Here is a 21,570-nt window from a genome sequence, read left to right on the forward strand (position 1 = left end):
AATGATATTATGGAAACGCGTGTCTACGTTTACGTAAAAAAGAAAAACGTAATAACACAGAGACGAAGTATCGCTGTCTTCTTAATTTATTAGAGACTTCGAGTGAGAAAATATGGACATCTCTTTTCATCTAAAATATTAAAGTAACGTGGAAAATAATTACCAGTTACATTGTGACGTTAATTTAGCGTATTTTCAGTCTCACGTGCATATTGGATGTGCGTGCCTATGCGACTAATTTGGCATTGGTTCGTGGAGATACATTCGAACGTCATTCAATGCTGCACAATATACGATTAATGCATATTGATACCCACTCGCATACTCACACGATCGCATAAGAATCATTCTTCGAGGTGAAGCGCCTTGTATTTTTATAGTCTCGGAAGTAGAGAAAGCGTCAGTAAAAAGGTATGCAACTCTCGAGAAAATGACCAGAGAACGATACAGGATAGTTCTGATACAGTGCTGACGCTTCCTTTGTTCTGTTGCTACGCGTCAGGAATCTCAATGGCATTGTAGACCATGGAAAAAATTCTGACGCACATAAATTCAGGTTAAAATCGGGATTAAAGGAGACGTTATCTGTTGAAAGGAGTATCTAAGTGCTGATAAAGCGTTTTTTTTTTTTTCTTTTTTAATAACAAATATAATTTTGAAGTACCGTAGCAATATAATAATAACGTTATTTCACTGTAGATAATTTTTGAATGAATCACGCTTTTTTGAAGTTCCTTTGTTAATATTGATAATAAATATTATTTTCACTTTGTACCATTTTGTACACTTTCAAACATTTTTAACTCATTCCAACGAGACTAATACAGATTTTATTGTTGTATTAGTAAAGTGTAGAATCTGAAATGAGCTGAATTGATACATTTCTATTAAACTGAGGAAATTTATGTTTTTATGGACCTAGTGAAGTAAAGGTACATATGTAGATATCTAAAAAAAGGACATCTTCTGACAGTGAGTAGGTGAAACGTTCTATTAGGCATTTTATTTATTAGTTATCTATTACACTTTATTTATTGTTATTATTTATTACCATACTATTATAACACTAATCTTACCAGGCCTGGCTAAATGACCGGTTTCAAAATTTGATTTAAAATTCTACGTTCCTTATTATTTCTTTTATACGTCTAGCTTTATATAAATTCTTATGTTATTTGCTCAAACAATTTCTCAATTTTCCATAATATTATCTGCTCAAACAATTTGTCAATTTTTGTTAATATAAGAATTTACATAAAAGAAACAACAATAAATGTAGAATCTTAAATTAACTTTCGAAACCGGTTATTTGATCGGGCCTGGTAAGATTGATGTTATAATAGTATGGCAATAAATAATAACAATAAATAAAATGCGTAACAAAACGTTTCACTTACTCGCTGTCAGAAGATAATATATTATAATAATACCCACTAATATCGCAATCTCGGTAGTTTAACGAATTCAGAAAGAAAGAACTAGTTTTTCACGAAAATTTGACAAGTTACAAGTAACAATTAAATTTGTTATTCTCGCTGCAGTTACAAAGTTATGTACAAGTGAAATTGGAAAAGTTTCGCACACAGTTGAAACTTTGTATGCAGGTGACGAGATGAAAAGTTTCGTGTAAATTCTTCATCCATAATACGCGGTAATATGACCGATTTGAGTGGATAGGTTGGTCAGTGAACTAGAAAAATGTGACGTTATTGCGATGATGGAAGCGCAGAGGCAAGGACGCGTTGGGGTAGATTGCTATGACCTTATTATCCTCGACATGCTGTTACTCGAACAACGACATCTAAACGAGAGAAGAGAGTATGAAACATTCATTCTGAGCGTTGCTCAGAACTCGTTCTTTGTTTTTGTAGTCGTTGGACTGATTATACGTGTGAACATCTTTCCTTGCTTAACGCTTCCTCTTCTGTTTCACGAACACTTGACATTTTTAGGTGTTTAATAAAGTTAATTTTCCCAAATTGTGTACTTCAAATAAATTATATAATTATTAAAATGTATATGTTTGAAGCTTCAGTTTTATTCTAATAAATATTAACTAGGATGAAGCAGCTGTATCAGTGCAGAAATTATGTTTCGTGATAGCTAGATCATCTCGTCTTTTATTTACGAACAACAATGCAATAGTCTACTCTCTTTATTTTTTACCGCGATGAATTGGAATCCGTGTTACATTGAATTCGTTTTATATATCGAAACTTTTCATTACATCGTACGACGACATTTCGAAATTCCTAAAAAGAAAGTAGGAACTAAGCTTTCTGCATTACTTACGCCTGTTGTGAGAATCCTTATTGCAATTAATAATTCGCGCTGTATTAACTTGAACGTTGATTGCGCATTATTTATCCGAAACAAACTTGTTCGCAATGTTCCGTGGAAGCAAACATCTCCAAGTTTCATTATACGGAACACATTTCCAAGTTTCAAATAAAAAAGTAAAAAAGATAGGAATCAAGCAACGAGGTACATGCACGATTTTCCAACGTTTAAAAACGTCGAAATTTGTTCTGAGTAAATATTATTTCATTTCTATTCCCTTGATATTTCTCGTGCACAAATATTTTTCATTTTTTAAATATATAATAATCCATTACGTATGTGCCTTTGTACTGTACATTTGAAACAGTAAATATCGTTTATTTTATTTCCATATCATAAAATATAATTTTTCAGTAAGGTAAATGAAGGGAAAAGGAATATCCTGATAGAAAAATCAAGCTGTTTTGAAGCTTTATTTGCTAACTCTATTCGTTATTAAAAGAACAAAGTATTTAAAAACAAAAGAAGCTAACGACCAAATAAACTGCATTTCTTATAACGCTATATATCTATATAATATATATATCTATATAAATATACAAAGTTTGTATTTATATTATTTTAAATTGACCAACAAGACAAGTTCTAAATATGCATGGTACGTTAACGATAAATATTTACTTTAAACTATATAAAGTTGTTAATATTTGTCTTTATAATCTAATAGTTTATAATTAATCTCTGTGTTCTAAATATGCATCGTACGTTAGCGATAAACATTTACTTTAAACTATATATAGTTGTTAATATTTGTCTTTATGATCTAATAATTTATAATTAATTTCTGTGTTTATAACACTCGCTTCTTCTCAGGCCATGCAATATCCGCAGAGAAGCCATTAGTTTTGCGAATTTTTTACTTTATTTTAGAACAATCGATAATGAGCTTCACCTCAACTTTCGAATATTTAAACTACTTAAATCAATTATTTTCACCGTGTTTGCGTACTTTTTATATTGGATTGAAAGGGAAGTTTTTACATTTTACTGTAACATTCTACCAACTAGACAGTTCGTTAGTATTAGGTTGTCCGGAAAGTGTCTTTCTTTCGCAAACGTGTTTTTTTACAAGGCACCTTCGTACAAACGTGAAACCGAGTCTGTGAAATGTCACGGTGTTTATCTTGATAGAACAAAATGGATCGTACGTAATTCGACAAAATAATATAAAAGAAAATTTATTATTTCCTCATAAAAAGAAAAAAACTTTTCTAACAACCTAATAGTTATCCTTTTGTTTTTTAATCTTATCTAGTATCTCGTTACCTACTACGGTCACGAACTTGTTTTGAAAAACCATCTGCATCTATCTCGCTAATGAAGAAGAATTCATCCTCATTTAAAACACCGCTAGACCATATGTGAATTTTATTACTCGTAATTAGAGAAATGTTAAAGAATTAAATTGCGAACCTATGGAATATACCGCATATAGGGTCATTTAATTGAGAAAAGTTCAGAGTTCAAAGGCAAACGAATATGTCAACAACGTTTGATCAAGATTATTTCACTTGTAAGTAAGAAAGTTTTTGTGACGAACGAATGTGAAACATCATAATTGGACTTGAATTCGCAGAAAATTGAAATATGCCGGAATGCATATTAATATGTAAAAATATGTAAAATATCCAATATAGTACTCGTCATAAGGTTTGATTGGTGAAACAAGTCTCTGTCTTACATTTTCAACATATTTTTCATAAAAAATTGAATGCATAAATATTCGCAGCCTAATTTTAATACATCAATTCCGTAAATATAATACAGCAGTACTCGGTGCGATAAAATTGCAAAACTTTCCACTGAAGCCAATCGACTGCAATATAAATAAAGCATACACTTTCGTTTTTGTGTTCTTGGAAGTATATTTACATTCATTCTGATCCATTTATATTTAATTCATTCATTTCGAAAACATTAATCGTTCAATCACTTATACTTTCCAGCGAATTCTCCGCTTTATTTTATTCGCGAGGAAAAGAAATGCGTATTTTTCATATTTACGCTCAGTCCAATCCATTTACATTCAATTCATTCAGTTCGAGAATATTAATCGCGTTCAGTTACACTTACCAGCGAATTCTTCGGTTTGTTTTGTTTTGTTTTGCTTTGTTTACGACGAAGAGAAACGGCTATTGTAATCAGTGTTGGGCAAAATTTTATTCGAACGCCAGATAACGAGTAAAAATAGAGAACGAAATTTTATTTCCAACTGACGAACGAATATCCAATCGAACAAGCATTTATCCGAGTAAACATTTTTTCGTATAAGGAATTATTCGTGCAGAAATTTATTTATTTTAATTTAGGAATAAAAATTTAATCGAAGAATTTATTCCGATGAGAATCTACTCGCATAGAATTATATATTACTTTTTTTTTTATTATCTAGTTTATATTTTACAACTTGTCCAGCTGGACATTCGGTAAATTTATATATTAACATGTTGATATTTACGTGTTGTGTCGAAAATGAACATGGTACTGAACTTCTTTCTTTTTGAGTTCCTTCTTTTTTTTTATTATCTATTTGTTTAAATTTTTACAATTTGTCCAGAAGGACATTTGGTAAAATATTATAGGTTAAAGAATAAAAATATAGCATGTGGATGGTTACCCCCAGCGAGGTGGTACTGAACGTGATTTATTTTCAAGCTACATCGTCAAGTTATTGTAACATTCTAACAATATTCATAATTAACTTTTTTCAAATGCCAGCTTGGAAAGTTTATCGTCCTTTGTAAATTATTTCTTGGGTAAAATAATACTAAGAATTATACCCGGTATTTGTATATACTTGTACAAAGTTAAGCGCGAACAAAGAATTATTCGTATTATTATTAAAAAAATTCTGCAATCGTTATACGAGTAAATATACAAAATTTACGGGAAACAAATAATTATTCCACGAAATAAAATATTCCACCGATATAGATTCATTCAGGTAATTATTTCACATAAATATCTATTCGAAATAATTCGAATAATACCCAACTACGATTGTAATTAGCCTGCGAATCTGTGACTTTTTGCACGTTTAAATGACGTTTCCTGAATTCTGCAATATCTGTCGTCACACGTTTCACGCTTGTGTCATGGCTGGAATCATTTGATGGGGGGATAGCAATAGCAACAGCAACAGCAGTAAGTTCTTTCGTGTGCAACGAACCACTGTCGTGTTTCGTTCCACTCCGTTCCATTCTTTTAAACGGCAAGGAAAAGGTCGCACATCTATTGCCGCATTAGACCCTGGTTATGGTCATTGCGCCAATTCAGTTCGACATCCGTCCACGTCATTCGTTCGCGTGTGGACAGGCACTTCGTTTCGTCGCTAAATAGCCAGGGCAGGATGACGTTTCGACGATGCTAGCCGAATTCAAAAGGGTCGTTGACGTTGGACAGATCAATGGTTTCGCCTTGGATCGCAGGCTTCTTAATTCACTCTGAAACAGATCGTTAAACTCCAACACGATAGGATATATAGAGGAATTATTGTTCTTAAATCATCGACGTATTTATGTTTATGTAATACGTTGAGAATGACGAAAGACAAATTACCATGAATAAAAAAGTGTTCTTTCGCGTAGGTAAATATATTTCGTTTTTGTAACTTCTAAGTAGGTTTCAAATATCGTATCGTGTTACGTTGTTTATATATTTGTTTAGGGGTGGAAAGAATCGTCACTTGGCAATTAGGTTTTGCCTCTGATCGCAGAGTTCTTAATTCGCTTCCAAATTGATAATTAAATTCGAAGACTATAGGATACCTACGGAAGTTATTGTTCTTAGATCATCTACACAATTACAACGAATAAAAATTGTCTAATAATTTATTTAATTTTAAGATGTGCTTTCAAGCAGTTAAAGTAGGTAAATAAATTTTGTTTTCATAACTTTTAAAATTACATATTACTGTATTACATTACATCATTTGTATATTTACTTAATGGTGGAAAGGACTATTGCTTTGTAATGCGATATTTGATCTCACTATAATATAGTAATCACTTAGGAATGTAGTGATTTGCTCGTTATTCGATGCAAATTTTCACGTAATCAAGTCATCAGTTACTGTGATGTAACCGCACTCGTGTCTATAATAAAAGCTACATTCCTTTTATTTAAAATTCTAATAGAATTTCAAACCTAATTATATAGCAGTTATGAGAATGGAGTAAGACTTATCTCAGTCGATATTTTCGTCCACAGCGCGTTTTTTTTCAAATTATTAATTAGTACGAATGTTTTCTATTTTTAACTTCTATACTTTCTCTTTTCTTTAAATATTTGTAAAGCCTCGGTGAAAGAAACGTACAAATGGGTTTCATGGTTCTTTTGTAAGCAAAGGTTCGCCTGAGGTTATTTGGCGGTAATCCGTTTTGAGGTTATGGTACATCATTGTGCGTTTCACGGATCGCATGACGATAGTAATTTTCGACTGTTAGGCGACTGTTAGGTTCCACTCTTGAGCGCCTCGTCGAAAAAGCCGAGGAATGGGATAATAGCAAACTCGTCACACCGAATGCTTATTTTCTCATTATCAGTTGTTATTTCATTTTCGGTGTTTTCATCTCTTATTTTTCTGCTTAATCGCTGCTCTAATACTACGAATAGCTCTTAAATATCGTACATTGTAATTCGACCGCGGGTTTTTATGCACCTGTAGGAAATTTTAAAGTGTAAAATTGCACAAGATACACGTGATACGAAAAAGTACGTAAAATATTCAAAGTACAGCGTTGTGTGTAATAGCTGGTAGATAAAACAGTTTTCTACCAAGGTTATAGTTCTTCGATTATATTCTCGTAAGAAAGGAACTTGCTTGAAAGTCCGCAGTCTAATTATAATTCAAGATCGCAGGAAAAAAACAATTCTTGTTTATTTCTGTAGTCTAGATTGTCTGTAGCATTAGTTTCAATCTCAATGCGATTATATGGTATATAAATATTGAGATATGTGTAATTTTGTGTGCTACACTAGATTAATCGCGTAGTAGTGACACACATATATGAGTATGAGTGCATGGGGGTATGTGCGTACACAGCATCTCGTAAAACAGAAGAATACAACTGTAAGAAGATGGTGAGACAAAGAGAGCGCTGAGACGCGTGCAAATTTGTATCGACGAATATCTTGTAAATCGCATATTAAATAAATCTGAAACTATTTTGATATCAATTCTAAATGTAATCTAAGTGTTCCTATACATTTATTTCGGCAATTAAAATCTACAATTCTCAACAGTAAAAATATCTTCGAATGATACATTTGACATATTATTGAACGAGTTTGGCAAGAGTCGGCCAATCCATGGCAAGATGCGTCTATATTGAATTTCATGCAGTACACTCTCTCTTTGGTCACCTACGATATACATTTTTTCATTTAATCTGTTTGAATGTCGTAGCAAGAGATCATCTTTTTAAAACACGAGGTTTAAATGGTTTCTATGTTTCTATCGTTATCAATCATAATATTGTTATAAATCAAAGCATAAAAATCCGTGATCTATTCATCGTTATCGTAGAGAGATCGCTCGCGCCAATTATCGCTCGATTATCTGCAAGTGAAACTCAATGCGATTATCTCTTCGAAGCGTAAGGACCGTTGGGAAAAAGCCAGAGTAGGCGCGTGGATCCGTAGAAGCAATGCGCGTTTACTTGTCGAGTATACCAGCTGGCTGCTGAAGCGAGCAAAACTCTCATAGAAAGAAAACTTTAAAAAAAAAAAAAAAAAACACACCACTGACCTCACTAAAGAAACAAAATAGTCAAACTCGAAGATGGTATTTCGTTGGGGGTAGCCACCCACATATTATTTAGCAATTAAGTTAAAAAAATTTACCAAATGTCCAGCTGGACAAATTGTAAAGTACAAATTAAATAATAATAATAAAAAAAAACTTGTCAAATAAAGTAAACTAAGTTCTATCGCAGACCGACGATAGAAAAAAGGAGTTGAAGTTAGACGAGTTGCTGGGGACGGACACTCGAATGTCCTCACTTGGCATTTTCTCGATATCCAGAGGGTGGAGAGGATAAGTAATCGGTGAATGCGTGTTTCCAGGGTAGAGAAAGTCCAACATCTGTACGTACCAGTCGCGCACCATGTAGCGACAGTCGTGAGCGTGACGTTCGAGTGCCCGACTAACGGTTCACTGGCAATAAAATAAAGCGCGGCGAGTTTAAGCGAAGGAAAAAAGCTAATTGCCTGTTAATTCCAAAACATTCCGCGTTGTTACGTTTTACTTGATTACGAACGGTCGTCGACTGCTTCAACTATCACTAAACACTCGTTGGCTGTACGATGCTATCGCTGCTCCGCAGCTATCTAAAAAAAATCGTCGCGAGACACGCAACGCAAGGTACAAGCAAAAAAATCGATATAAATCAGTTGGGGTCGCAGGTGTTTATCAATCGGAGGCTAACGCACGCGGCAAACGTGCGAGCGTGCACACTGCCCCATAGAAATTAGCAGAGGCTAAGTGTATTCGAGCGTATCGGTCCGCTTCACGACGCTCCGATAAATCGCCGACGCTTGCTGCTTGATTATAAAAATATCTAACCCACGCAATAACGGCTGTTGCGCCGATACATGCGTGGACGATATCGGACAGCGACAGTGATACGTCATTCGACGCACGTCTACACGTGACAACGAAACTGGCAGCAACGTAATGGAGGTTGCAGTCAAGGCTGTAGAAAGGCGTTCCTTATTGCATCTTGCGAGTCGTGCTAACCGGTCGTCGACCTGCCACGCTGCCGACTCTTTGTGCAAGGTCATTTTACTTATTGTTAGATTCGTTTTAGTGCGCGCGTATTCTTTCGACCTGTCGTTGCCTTTGTTTCGCGGCCACTCGCGTGACCGAGAGATGAATACGTTCGATGAATCGGGAATTTTGTAATCGGCTGCCTAACGATCTGCCAGCGGATGCGGTTCTACCTCGAAAGCGGAATAATTTTATAATATGTTGATTCAGTCGCGTCGATCTACCGGCGTCGTAGTTTTCTTGTTTTTTTGTTTATCTTTTCGGCGTGTTATCGTTTCATTGCTTTATTAGGTTCGTCGGTGGAGTGTCTCTGCGGTGGTAAACGAGACTGTAAAATTTATGCTGTATTTTTGTATTTATTAACTTTGCTCTTTAAAGAGTAACATTTTTCCTATATTATGTTTTGCGAAGGTCTTTGGAAATTTCATGTTGCCCTTTTTGATATGAAAGTGATAATTTCGCTTCAGGCGATCATACTTGGAATTCTAATTAACCAAAAATTGAGTACGACAGAGATAATGTGAGTCATAAAAGCAAGTAGATGAGAATTAATTATTTTGTAATGATTGAATATTCCAAGGATGAATCTTGAATATACCGCTTTGAACTTAGTTAAACTTCTCGCTTTAATAATTTCTATCAAATTGATGTTATGAAGACTTAAATAAAGTCCTGATTTATTAACATGGGTTATGATTTACAAACAACAAATTGGAAAATTTGTACATTTTTCCACAGTATTTTCAAATGCATCTTGGAAGAAAGCTTCTAGCCAGCCAGAACGTAGAATTTTGTCTAAAAATCGCATTTAAAAAGTGCGACGCAAGTAATGTCATGGAAATTCAAACTCTGTACAACAATCTCAATCATACTTCAATCAAACTTGGTTAATGCAGATTCTCCTATTGCAGCGCAGTTTAAGAAACTTCATTTTCTCGCTTAATTGCATTAGCGAGCTTTATCAAGAAACGTTTCGGATTCTAGCGACGCTGTATCTTCTTAAAATATATCTTATCGATTTTATCGTTTCGAAATATCGAATTTTTCCCGTGTCATACACACGAGAACGGAACTCGAACATTGAAATATCCTGTTTGCTGCTTTACGGTATCGCGAAATGAGAGGAAGGAAAGAAGTTGGGATAAATTTCATCCGAAGTTGCCACCAACGATAATAGCTGGAACTTTCCGCTATTCGTTGCTTTAATTCGAACCGTTCGAGAAGTTTATGAACACTGAGAAAATTATTCCGCTCGTTGTTCGAAGACCTCTGAGTAACCCTGTTCCGCCAAGTTCAACGAATTTTCTTAGCCGGCTACAAGTCTTGTGAAGAAGCTGCACTCAAGTTAATTAGTTTTCCGCCCTTTTGCGTAAGAAAACGTAATGAGGGTTGTCGCGTCGGTGATAAGTCCCTTTCACGAAGTCATTAAAGTCATCTGCCTGTTCGAGGGCGCGATACTTTGCTGCTCGTCGTTTCAATCCTACCAAAGTTAAGAAGCTTTGTGGAAGTCACAAGTGAACCAGTTTTTTGAGGCGAGAGACGCGATTAATAATCCTGGAAGCGTCGGAAGGTCGGAACAAATTGTCCCGAAGCCTTTGTAATGAAGCACGAGTCTTAAAAAGTTGGAGGGTCGTCCTCCAAGTTTGGCAAAGGATCTCGTTATAAAACCATGAGAGTGATCGAACGCTTTAATCCATTATAACGCCATACAAGTCGAAGGCTACACATTCACATGCAATCATGTTTTTAGGAAATATTTACACGCAGCGTTGCGTACATAGCAACGAACCTTTATGGTTGTTACTTGAATCAAAGTAATAAAAAATAAAGAAAAATCCATTAAACGCTGAATGAAAAGGTAACAAAATTTTATTTACATCGAGTTTATATTTTTGCACAAACACAGTTTTAAGAGAAAATTTCATTTCTTGGAAACCTCGAAATTAATGTTTTACTTTATTATTATTTCATACAATGAAGTCATTGTCTGTATAGTTTTGCGAATAGATGATCACCATTCGCTTGTAATTTTCTATATGAAAGAGCTCGCTGACGAAACTTCGCTTTTCATTTAAAGACAAAGAATCAAGCTAGAAACTTACATTAGCCGTCTCTTGAACCGTCACGTGTCAGTTCAGCGTTTCGTTCTTTTCGTGGACAAAGCGCTCGATCTCTTTTGATCTATTCTCTGGGAAAACACGTGTCAACGTTGTCAAGAAAATAGTTACGTTATGAGAAACACCATCATTCGGTTAATAGGAAATGTGATTGCTTAAGGCAATTTTTATGAATCACGAGTTTAATGTAAGACGCAGTTTTTCTTTGTCAAGAAAGTAAGCCGTATTATTATCCTTATTAACCTTCAAGGAAATAAGTTCAGAGACATGGTATAGTAGCCAGAGTATATACAAGTATCTGCGTGCATGATGTACTTACTTTTAAATTCAATTAACTGCGTTGTGAAAAATCTAATTTCTTTTCTTTTCTATCTGTTATTCGATCGCATATAATATATTTAATAGATTTAAATATACTATGTTTGTACTTTGTGATATAAACGATATAATTATAGACTGACTTTCAAAATTTTATTTATAGCAATAATCAACTTGCTAAATTACATAAGCTGAATAACAAAGTTATTAACAAAGTTATATAAAGTAAAATTTTTTAACGGAGAAAGGAACTTCTCTGATTTAAAATTATTTCTACAATTTCTGATTATTTCGTCTGATTGAACGCATCACAAAATTTTCTACTAAAATTTTGCGCTAATGTAGACAAAGTTCATCAGAAAAGTCACCGTTTAGTCGTAGAGAAAATTGAAGTGCCATTCATTTAAATTTGGAAGCACCGTAGGTGCCATTCCTATTTGTTCCTGATAACTTGTACGAAACCAGAAAATGTACTCTCTTCGAGATGTTCTTTTTATTTTTATTATAGAAATATATAATATTTTATATTTTCTATATGTTCTTTTTATTTTTATTATAGAAATATATTTTCTACTGTCACGAGTAAGATTTGCTATAAAGTTATAGAAAAATTCACATTGTTTTATACAGAGGCGATGTCGGACTTACCAGCTTTTAACATTATTAATAATTATTTACAAATGGAAATTGCTCTTAACTTCTACGCCACAATGTGCCCATTGGCATGTGATGTTACACGGTAAAAAGCATTTTTTAATTTGTTCAGGACTTTTTTAATTGAGCAAGGACTTTCCCCATTTATATGATCACCAATGTATATATTTGTCTAATGACATTATTATAATCAAATGATTTCCGAGAAATACAAATAGTATGATGCAAAGTTATTTAAAATATAATTACACGTCAAAGATGATTATCAAAAGAAATTTCGAAATGTTGCAGTAATATACGTTTTCTTATTGTATATTATCTTTGCATCTATTATTTACGACAGTGTCTTGTTCATTACGTAATCATATCAGGTGGAAGTTTGCTTAGTTATATTATTAACGATGTGATTTGTACGCGATCAACGTATAACGTTATATTCTTTTTCCTTCCGTTCAGAAGTCGAATAGAATAACGAGGAAATTACACCTACGATTCGTATGATTTAAAGCAGCTCAAACACTGAAAATGGTATTGTAACACGCGTGCCATAAATTTGCAATCTTCGCATAATGTATATGGAGATATCAGATAGATATTTTGGATGGATCAGTAGAATGTAAAACGAATAGTAAGGTTGATATTACATTTACATATACAAATAATCATTATAGAAAGATTTACGTATTATTACGATTACGATTTTATTTATCTTATATCTTTCTTATTGGGTTGTCCGAAAAGTTTCTTTCGTTTTATAAGGAAATAATAGATGCATAACATTTTTTGATTTATATTATTTTATTGAATTTTATTTTTATTATACGTTATCATTTTATTAAGTTATGTATAATCTATTCATTTTATTCTATGACTACAAAATGGATCATATGTAATTCAATAAAATAATATAAAACAATAAATGCACAACATTTTATTGAATTTTATTTTTATTACACGTTATTATTTCATTAAGTTATATATAATCCATTCATTTTGTTCTATGACTACAAAATGGATCATATGTAATTCATAAAATAATATAAAACAAAAAATGCACAAGATTTTATTGAATTGTATTCTTATTGCATATTATTATTTTATTGAGTTATGTATCATCCATTCATTTTGTTCTATTATTACAAAATGAATTATACATAATTCAAAAAAATAATAATGTGTAATAAAAACAAAATTCAGTAAAATGTGCATTTTTCTTTTTTTTTATATTGTACGATACATTCATTTTGTTCTATTACTAGAAAATGGATCATACATAATTCCATAAAATAATAATGTGCAATAAAAATAAAATTCAATAAAATGTTGTGCATGTATTACTTTGCAAAACGATAGAAACTTTCGGGACAGCCTAATAGAATCGATTGTTATATTCTTCTTTAATTATATAACTACCTCCTTTTCTTTTAACCTTAGTTATACTTTATTTACGTAGCCAAACAATTGTGTTACATTGTAGTCAAAGGTTTAATATTATTTTTATCTCAGTTCGACTTTAAATAGTATAATTAGTGTTCTTCACGTAATTTAAACATAACTATAGAGTAACTCGCGCGTGGATATTCAAATTTATTTAAAATTTGCTTTCTTTATTTAATCTATATATATATATTTATACATTATTCTGGTAAGTGTCTGTTCGAATTAACCTTCAGAACCTTCTTTTGAGTTTCTCCAGCTTCGTGAGAAACTGAATGGATTTTAATGCCTTTTTGATCATTTTAAAGAGCGTTTCACGATTAAGGTTTAGATGTTTGACTTTAAAGAAAGATTTTAAAGTATGAATCACTCGCGACATGAGCGTTAGAGGGTCGAGCCAAAAGGAACCAAAAATACAAACAGTAGACAATTTGCGGATATTCGCACGAGCGACCTTCTTCGCTTCGATCGTGTTTTGTTTATAATCGCTGCCACGATATAGCTAGACGACACGACCTTCTCCTCCAAGCAATGTCTTTCTCTTTTCGGCGTGCGTCATGTCACAAGCTTCACGACTTCGCTGCGTGATAGCCGTGATAGCTGTTTCACAGGTCGCAGAACGTTTACCGAGCCAATAGAAGTTCCCGAGCAGAAGTCCGTTACAACTTATTAGTTGTAACTAACAGTTATTTTTTTATAATTTTACATTTTATATACAACAATAATTCTATTACATTTTATATATATCAATCGTATAAATATTCAAACTTCTCGAAAAGTGGTCGTCGAAAAGCGCTCGTCGCTACTTTAGCATTCAATAATTTGCCTTATGGTGAACCTTGACCTTACGAGATTATTCCTAACGCATTTAAACTCAGTATTCAATGCATACTTGCCTTTTCACTGAAGTATCAGATAATCTGGTTGCTTTACGAAGACCCATTCGTTATAAGTACGTTTCTGTAGCTTATCTAGAGCGTTTTATATCCCTCCATTAGCCTCATGTATTTATAATGTTTGAAACAGTGGCGATTCGGCCATAATTTCGACAAATTAAGTCATCACTGTCGAATCTTATTTATAGCGGCAGCACCGAGAATAAGTGATACTCGTTCTTGTTGCACCAATTGTTATCTTCGTCGTTCCTCTTCGTCCCTGATGACCTACACACCCGGTAAATAGGGCAAAGAGCGAGCCAAGAGTCGAGGGTACACGGGTTATCTCATCGAGATCTTTAGAATGAGGTCACGCCGATCGCAATTTATCTAACGGAGACTCTCGTTCATTGGTACGCGCGACGATTCAAACTTTTGTTTCTACCTTTCTTTCACTCGTGCGAGATTCCTTTGGAAACGAAAGCGTCGCTAACGCGGAGAAAATCGGGTGCCTCCATTGATGAGCTCTCAGCTATATCGCAGTATTACGTAACGTGTCCGAAATTCTCACGATCTTTCGTAGTTATGTGAATGTTTCTACGTTTCAAATTCTCCTCTGTTATCCCGCGTGAATAAAATCTTTAGATCGATTGTTAATGTTTCAGAGCTTACGTAATTGAACGATGATGCAAGACACTTCTAACGAGTGAGAAATGTAATTTCAAGTATAGAAATATATCGGTATCATATCATATCGATATAGCAATATCAATATACTAATATCTACGTATTTTCTTTATATAAATTTATTATTTGTCACACTAATACGATTTATCATTGGCTGTGTTATGACTTGTATATTTAAAGTGCTCTGAAATATAACAAGTTAGAGAAGAATTGAAGTACAAAGATCGGGCAAGTCCACTTTTTGGAAAAATCGTACTTGTTCAAACTTTGTGTATTTTTATACGTTGCCGAGCGATCAATGCAAAAATCAGACAAGTTTAATGCGTTCATAACAATTTTTCGACTTACCTGATATGATGTTTGGGAAGAAGAACCGACCATGTCTAGGACTTGTCCAGCTTTTGTTCTAAAATATCGCAACGGTGGCGCTAGTGTAGCGTTAATGTCAGCCAACGTGCTTCGAATGTTTGGTAAACTGTTCTGTTAATTGCGTGTCTTTCTTCCTGTCGATTCGAAATGTTTTCGGATGAACAATAATCGTATCGGTTGTCGGGAAGTAAACATGTGCCAACGAGAGACGACCAGTAGTTTATCTAAGGAACTGTTTGTGGAGCACGAAAGAAAGTGGGGCAAAAATAAAGATATGAAAAAATATTACATTTCAAATACTCGGCATTTTCGTGCAAGAACCAGACAAGTCGAAATATCGGAGGAGATAGGCATATTTTTTTTAAATGTAAGAGTATCATTTCTTGTATCATTTGTCGTACTAATGTCTTTCTAAGGCTAAAATATTTGTTGAAGTTATTAGATGTATGTGAACAAAGGAACGCGTGGATAAATTGTAAGGTAGAAAATATATTTTAAATACTGAAGTGTAAATACAAGTCGGAATATAATTGAGCTGGTCCAAATCCGCACGCTAGCAGTGTTACCCTATGATTGAAAACCCTGAAGTCAACGTCGCCTGTCTACTGTTTATGTTTTGCCTTCGACCCAGTCTTTTGTCTATACGCTGTCGATGGCTTCAGTGCTTGAGAAAACTAAAAGACCAGGTGTAGAGTTTTCTTAGAAGTGGTGACCACTTCAACAATATTAATTGCTTAAACGAGTCGTATTTAATTCAGTCTTATTCAATTTTTCGCAACTTTTTTTAAAACCTGCTCTTGCCCAGCTTTTACACCAAGATCCTTAATTTCATTAGGAAAAATGTAAATGGTTTGGAACAGTGCGTGACATATCATGCGTGTGCACTTGGGAAATAGCAAAAATAGTTTTCGAAGGTTTTAAGGATAGTTCTATATTTTTAAATGTAGCTGCAAATTTTTCCATAAACCAACCGATGCATCCTCTTCTTCTGTAGAAAAAAGTATCGATAATTTGTCGCTTGAAAGAAATGAACGTATAAGAATATCTTGTTACATATATTTTTCCTCGCCTTTATTTAAAATATCTTTTAAGCCAGTCAATTAATTTTGTATTGTAGTCGGTAGTTTTCGTAGCTCGCGAACGTTTCGTGAGTTCTAGTTCGAGGATCTCCTTGTTATCGAAGAAGATAAAAAACAGATATTATAACACGTAGGTATATTGTGTATTGAATACAAGTTTTTGTGAAATGCTTATAACACAACCTGATTAATGAGGTTTTCTTAAGATCGCATCTGAGTTTGCTACAAGAAATGGCGATTAACGCGCTGCCTTCGGAAGAAACGTGTACATTTGTAGATATTAGTTTGGTATTTTTACGTGAAAGTGATTTATTTCTGTGCACTTTCGAAAGTTTCAATATCTGTTGTTAATCTTTCTAGATCATGAAACATAAATACTGGTAAGGGAAATATTAACAATGGATACCTATTTTATTCTTTGCTTAATAACGTGGGAAACAATGCGATTCGTTCGATTTAATTAATCTATTAAAATTTATTCCTTCCGTTTCTCCTCTTTTTTCTGAGAATTTCGTAAGAATTGAAATCTTTCGAATCTGTAGTCTGCTCTAGTTCATATTTGTTGCTTTGTATATTTCATATACGATAATTTCTATCCAATTGTATTCTATGTATAATTATATTTTTACCAAAGAGTAGTTGTAAAATACACAAGTAATGAAGGAACAAGTAATTAATAATAATAATAAATTTAAGAAGCATGTGTTTGAAAATAAGTAATTAATTTTAAACAGAGAGTACAGTTTCAACACTGTTATCATTATTGAAATATTATTTGAAGAAACCACCTTTTTGAAAAGAATATTTAATTAGTATATTTTTAATACCTTGTTAATTTAGAATAACTGAATGCATAATTATATAATTTAATAAATATACATAAAATGGTCCAGAAAATGGATATGTTTTTTATACCGAAGTGTATAAAGTATTTGTTATTTCATCTGTGTAAAACAATAGGCAAGTTTTAATGTAATATCAGTAAAAAGAAGAGAATTTGAATGGATGATAAATGGCATTTACAATAAATTTTTACAAGCGATGTAATAATTGGTAGGACCACAGAAATTTCTTCTAAATGTATTCTTTTAAAATATCTATTTCGCTCGTTAATTTTACTCCGAAGTTTTTCGAAAACCGAATTTGCTTAATGGTTCTACTTTTTAAATTCCAATAAAATTCAGATAAATCTCTTGAGAAATATGCTTTGCGTGTGTGCCTTTTGAAAATGACGTCGGTAATCGTTATTTTGCACAAGATATTAACGTTAGATGCTTAAGAACGTAATTACTGGCCCGTTGTCAATATTCATCGTAGAATTTTGATGATTTATTCACTAAAACCTTGAATAATATTTTTGTACTTTTACAATTTTGTTTTATGAATAAATCGCATTGTATATTATTTTGATCACTGACAAATACAAATATATATATTTTTTATATTATTTATATAAATATAATATAATATATATTTTATATTATTTATATAAATATAAATAAATATATATATATATATTTGTATTTGTCAGTGATCAAAATAATATACAGTATGATTTGTTCATAAAACAAAATTGTAAAAGTACTGACAAATATAAATATATATATATTTAATAATATTTATATAAATATAAATATATATACACACACATATGTATATCGATCGCATTACTTGCAGCTTTTATCGATGCGTTGTCGTCTACTTTCGAGTCTCTTCGATTCACCTCGATGTTAACAGATTAACACGTAGAAAGTACCAATCCTTAGCTCGATCGTGCGTTAACTGAAGAGAAATACGTTGAAAGTCTCACAGTGTCACATCATGTTATGGATGTAAAGGGAAACGTCCACAACGCGTAATGGTACTTCCACAATGTCAGAACATGTTGTGTGGTCGTGCAGACTCACGAGACAAATTTCGCTTCTTCACAATTTTTAACATTCGATCTTAACACGTGCGTGCAGCAAAGTAATGAGCAGCGATCCATAAAATCATACGAATTTGTCTTGTCTACTATCACATAAGTATTTTGCTATGTTTATTTAAAACAGACATATGCATTTATGTTCATTTCCATTTGTATTTCTTTTCTCCTAACTAGCATTTCTCGTGCAAATGTAAACATGAAATTCTTTATATATCGCAAACTGAAGAAATACATACACAATAAATCGTGTTATTTATCAATTATTAAATAACAGATCAACGAAACGATTAATTATCAACATATCGATTAGTGGAAAATTTAAGCATAATTCCTTGCAATTAATATAATCAATGGTTGGTAAACCAGAATTCGTATTACATTCGTGTTCAAAACTGTCTAGAAAACGAATATTCGTAAAACAATTAAAATATCACTCTCTCTCTCTCTTTCTCTCTCTCCCTCTTTCTCTCTCTCCCTCTCTCTCTCTCTCTCTCTTCTCTCTCTCTCTCTCTCTCTCTCTCTCTCTCTCTCTCTCTCTCTCTCATATGAAAATAAAATCGATCAATTATTCGAACAGCTTGTGCCGTGATTAGCTTGTACAATAGTTGTTACTGCTGTGACTAGTTGGTACTATAATATATAAATAATAACTAACTATTTAATTAGTTAGTACTTTAATTTCCTTCTATTTTCAAACCCTGCTATTTTTTGTATCTCCCAGCATACAGTCTAGATTCTGAATATTTTTCACCGTGTCACGTTTTACCATAAAATTACGAAATCCTTTGTAAGTGGATTTTTCCACGCGGAGCAAACGATGGAGGATCCCCGCGTGGTTTCTAGATGGAGGAAGGACGAGTAGGATTATACAAACGGGAGAAATATTTTCACGCAAGCCACACAATTGTTGTCCAGCAAAAAACTATGGTATTTACTTACCCTTAAGTGTACAAGCGTATCGACGAGAACTTTCATTTTTTTCTTCCCAGTTTTTTCTTCCGTTCGTTCTTTTTTCTCTATTTTCTTTCGTGCATCGACATGGATTTAATGAGGTACCCTTTTCATTATGCGACGCAAGAGGTTGGCTTGCTTAATGAAGAGCGGGTAGGTTGGTCGACGTTAATTGGGCGACGGGAGCTCAAAGCTCGAGAGCTTAACTCCGTCGCGCAAAACCAACGCCCCTGCTCTTTTCAAGCTCTTCGTAGCGAATGCCACATTGTTGATCGTCGTAGAACCGGTTCGCTCGAGCACGCTGTGGAAAACTTGGCGAAAGATAAATTTTTTCCGCGACACCCGCCATCCTTTGCGCTCCTCCCGCCGTTTTTCACAGCGAGCTTCGGCTTCCTTGTAAAACACGACTGCCGCAAGCTTTAGTATGTAGAACTTGGTACGTTCGTCCATGCTTCTACAGATCAGGGCTATCCTTTATGTCTGACCTCTTTTACCACGAAATTCTACGTAGAACGAATGAAAATGATGGACATTTTTGGGGGGATAAAGCGCTAAAGAATTTTACAATTTAGTTTTATAATTTATATCTTTGCACATAATATTCGTTGAATATGGTAGTTTGCAATAATTTTAATAATTCAGTGAATTTTTATAAGATCTCTTTCTCATTATTAGAATTAATTGGGATTAGTTTATTACATTAGGTTATTAATTAGGATTAGATTTAATACTCTGATTGATATCTGTGTTATTTTATGCAATATTATGGAAATATGGGAGGAGTAAAGAACATATTTTCCTTGCTATTAAAGAGTGCTATTAACAGTACGTAATATTGTACGTATAGTTTCAAAAGAATGTTTTTTTAGATTTTGGGTAACAAAACACGAAAATTGTATCCTAATCTATTAATCTTTGTCAGGTTACTTAACTTGGACTATTTATACCAGACAGTTTGATGGTGCATCTGAACGAAGAAACTACATTTGAATATCTTCATTTGAATATTTACATTTGAATATCAAAGTTGTGCAACGCCCAAATTCCTTAATCACGAAATACCTTAATCCGTGGTTCACCGATTAAATTAATCCATGAACTACCGAATTTACTACGTGTCGAGGATATTTCACGTTAAATGTATTTTGATAATAGAAATCTCCGTTACAATTAGACGGTAAATATTCCTATCGTAAATTACGAAATAGATTTCCAACTTACAGTCACAATGTTTCCATGTTTCACCACTAAACATCAGCCGAGAATAGTTTCACCTCGACGAAATTCCATTTTGGGTATGGTCTTACGTCACATCTATCCAAAAAAATTTATCAAAATATTCTTGGAACCGGTTAATTGAAACGAATTAATTAAAAATCCGAAGACCTTTTCAAGTGTATTCTATGGGTAGGACTAGACCTCTACGATGACGAATCTACTGCAGATGTTTATGCAAATTGGTATTTTTATAGACCTGATTAAATAGAATCTATCCGGCGTTTCAACAACAAAATATTATAGCAAGCACTGTACCTTGGATATTTTATAAACATAGTATCGCCTGTTATGATACCCCGGTCAATTATTATATTTGCTCTTAATTGAAAAAAATTATAGACGAATCATGTTATAACTATAATTCATATTTTATATGATAAAGAAACAAGTAGAGCGTGACATATTAACAGTTTTTGTAAAGAGCAGTATATAATTTATAATTTATAATCTGCACCAAGTAGCAAAATATTATTAAAAATCAGAGTTATTTTCAAACTTTTGAGCAGATATGTCCATCTACGAAATACGCTATTATATAAAATCAATGACGTAATTAATGTTATAATCATTAACATCTTTTAGAATGTTCGAGATTATTAAAATGAAAGTTTACTAAAATGTTCGACAGAGCGACAAAAATACGTCTAATCCGAGAACCCAATGAAAATACAGTAATATAATGTTACAGTAATAATAATAATAAATGCAATAATAATAATAATAAATACAGTAATATAAAAATACAAAAGTCTCGATTATCCGACGTGAA

The 21,570-nt window shown here is 33.1% G+C and overlaps 1 protein-coding gene across 8 annotated transcripts in view; it reads left to right on the forward strand.

Annotated features, from left to right (window-relative positions):
• The window catches only part of LOC139986847 (uncharacterized), a 209,557-nt gene that overhangs the window by 44,306 nt on the left and 143,681 nt on the right, over positions 1 to 21,570 (forward strand). For 3 of the 8 annotated variants that reach the window (XM_072002515.1, XM_072002520.1, XM_072002518.1), the window contains exons 1-2: positions 15,703 to 15,933; positions 16,684 to 16,775. The exons of 3 other annotated variants lie outside the window; for them this stretch is intronic. In XM_072002515.1, coding sequence (XP_071858616.1) covers positions 15,724 to 15,933; positions 16,684 to 16,775 — 302 coding nt within the window. In that variant the 5' untranslated portion in view covers positions 15,703 to 15,723. Of the gene's footprint in view, positions 1 to 15,700; positions 15,934 to 16,683; positions 16,776 to 21,570 lie in introns of those variants that run through there. 2 more of the 8 variants (XM_072002516.1, XM_072002522.1) reach the window with 2 other exon arrangements.

The sequence above is a fragment of the Bombus fervidus genome, chromosome 4 (assembly GCF_041682495.2).
Source record: "Bombus fervidus isolate BK054 chromosome 4, iyBomFerv1, whole genome shotgun sequence".
NCBI lineage: Eukaryota > Metazoa > Arthropoda > Insecta > Hymenoptera > Apidae > Bombus > Bombus fervidus.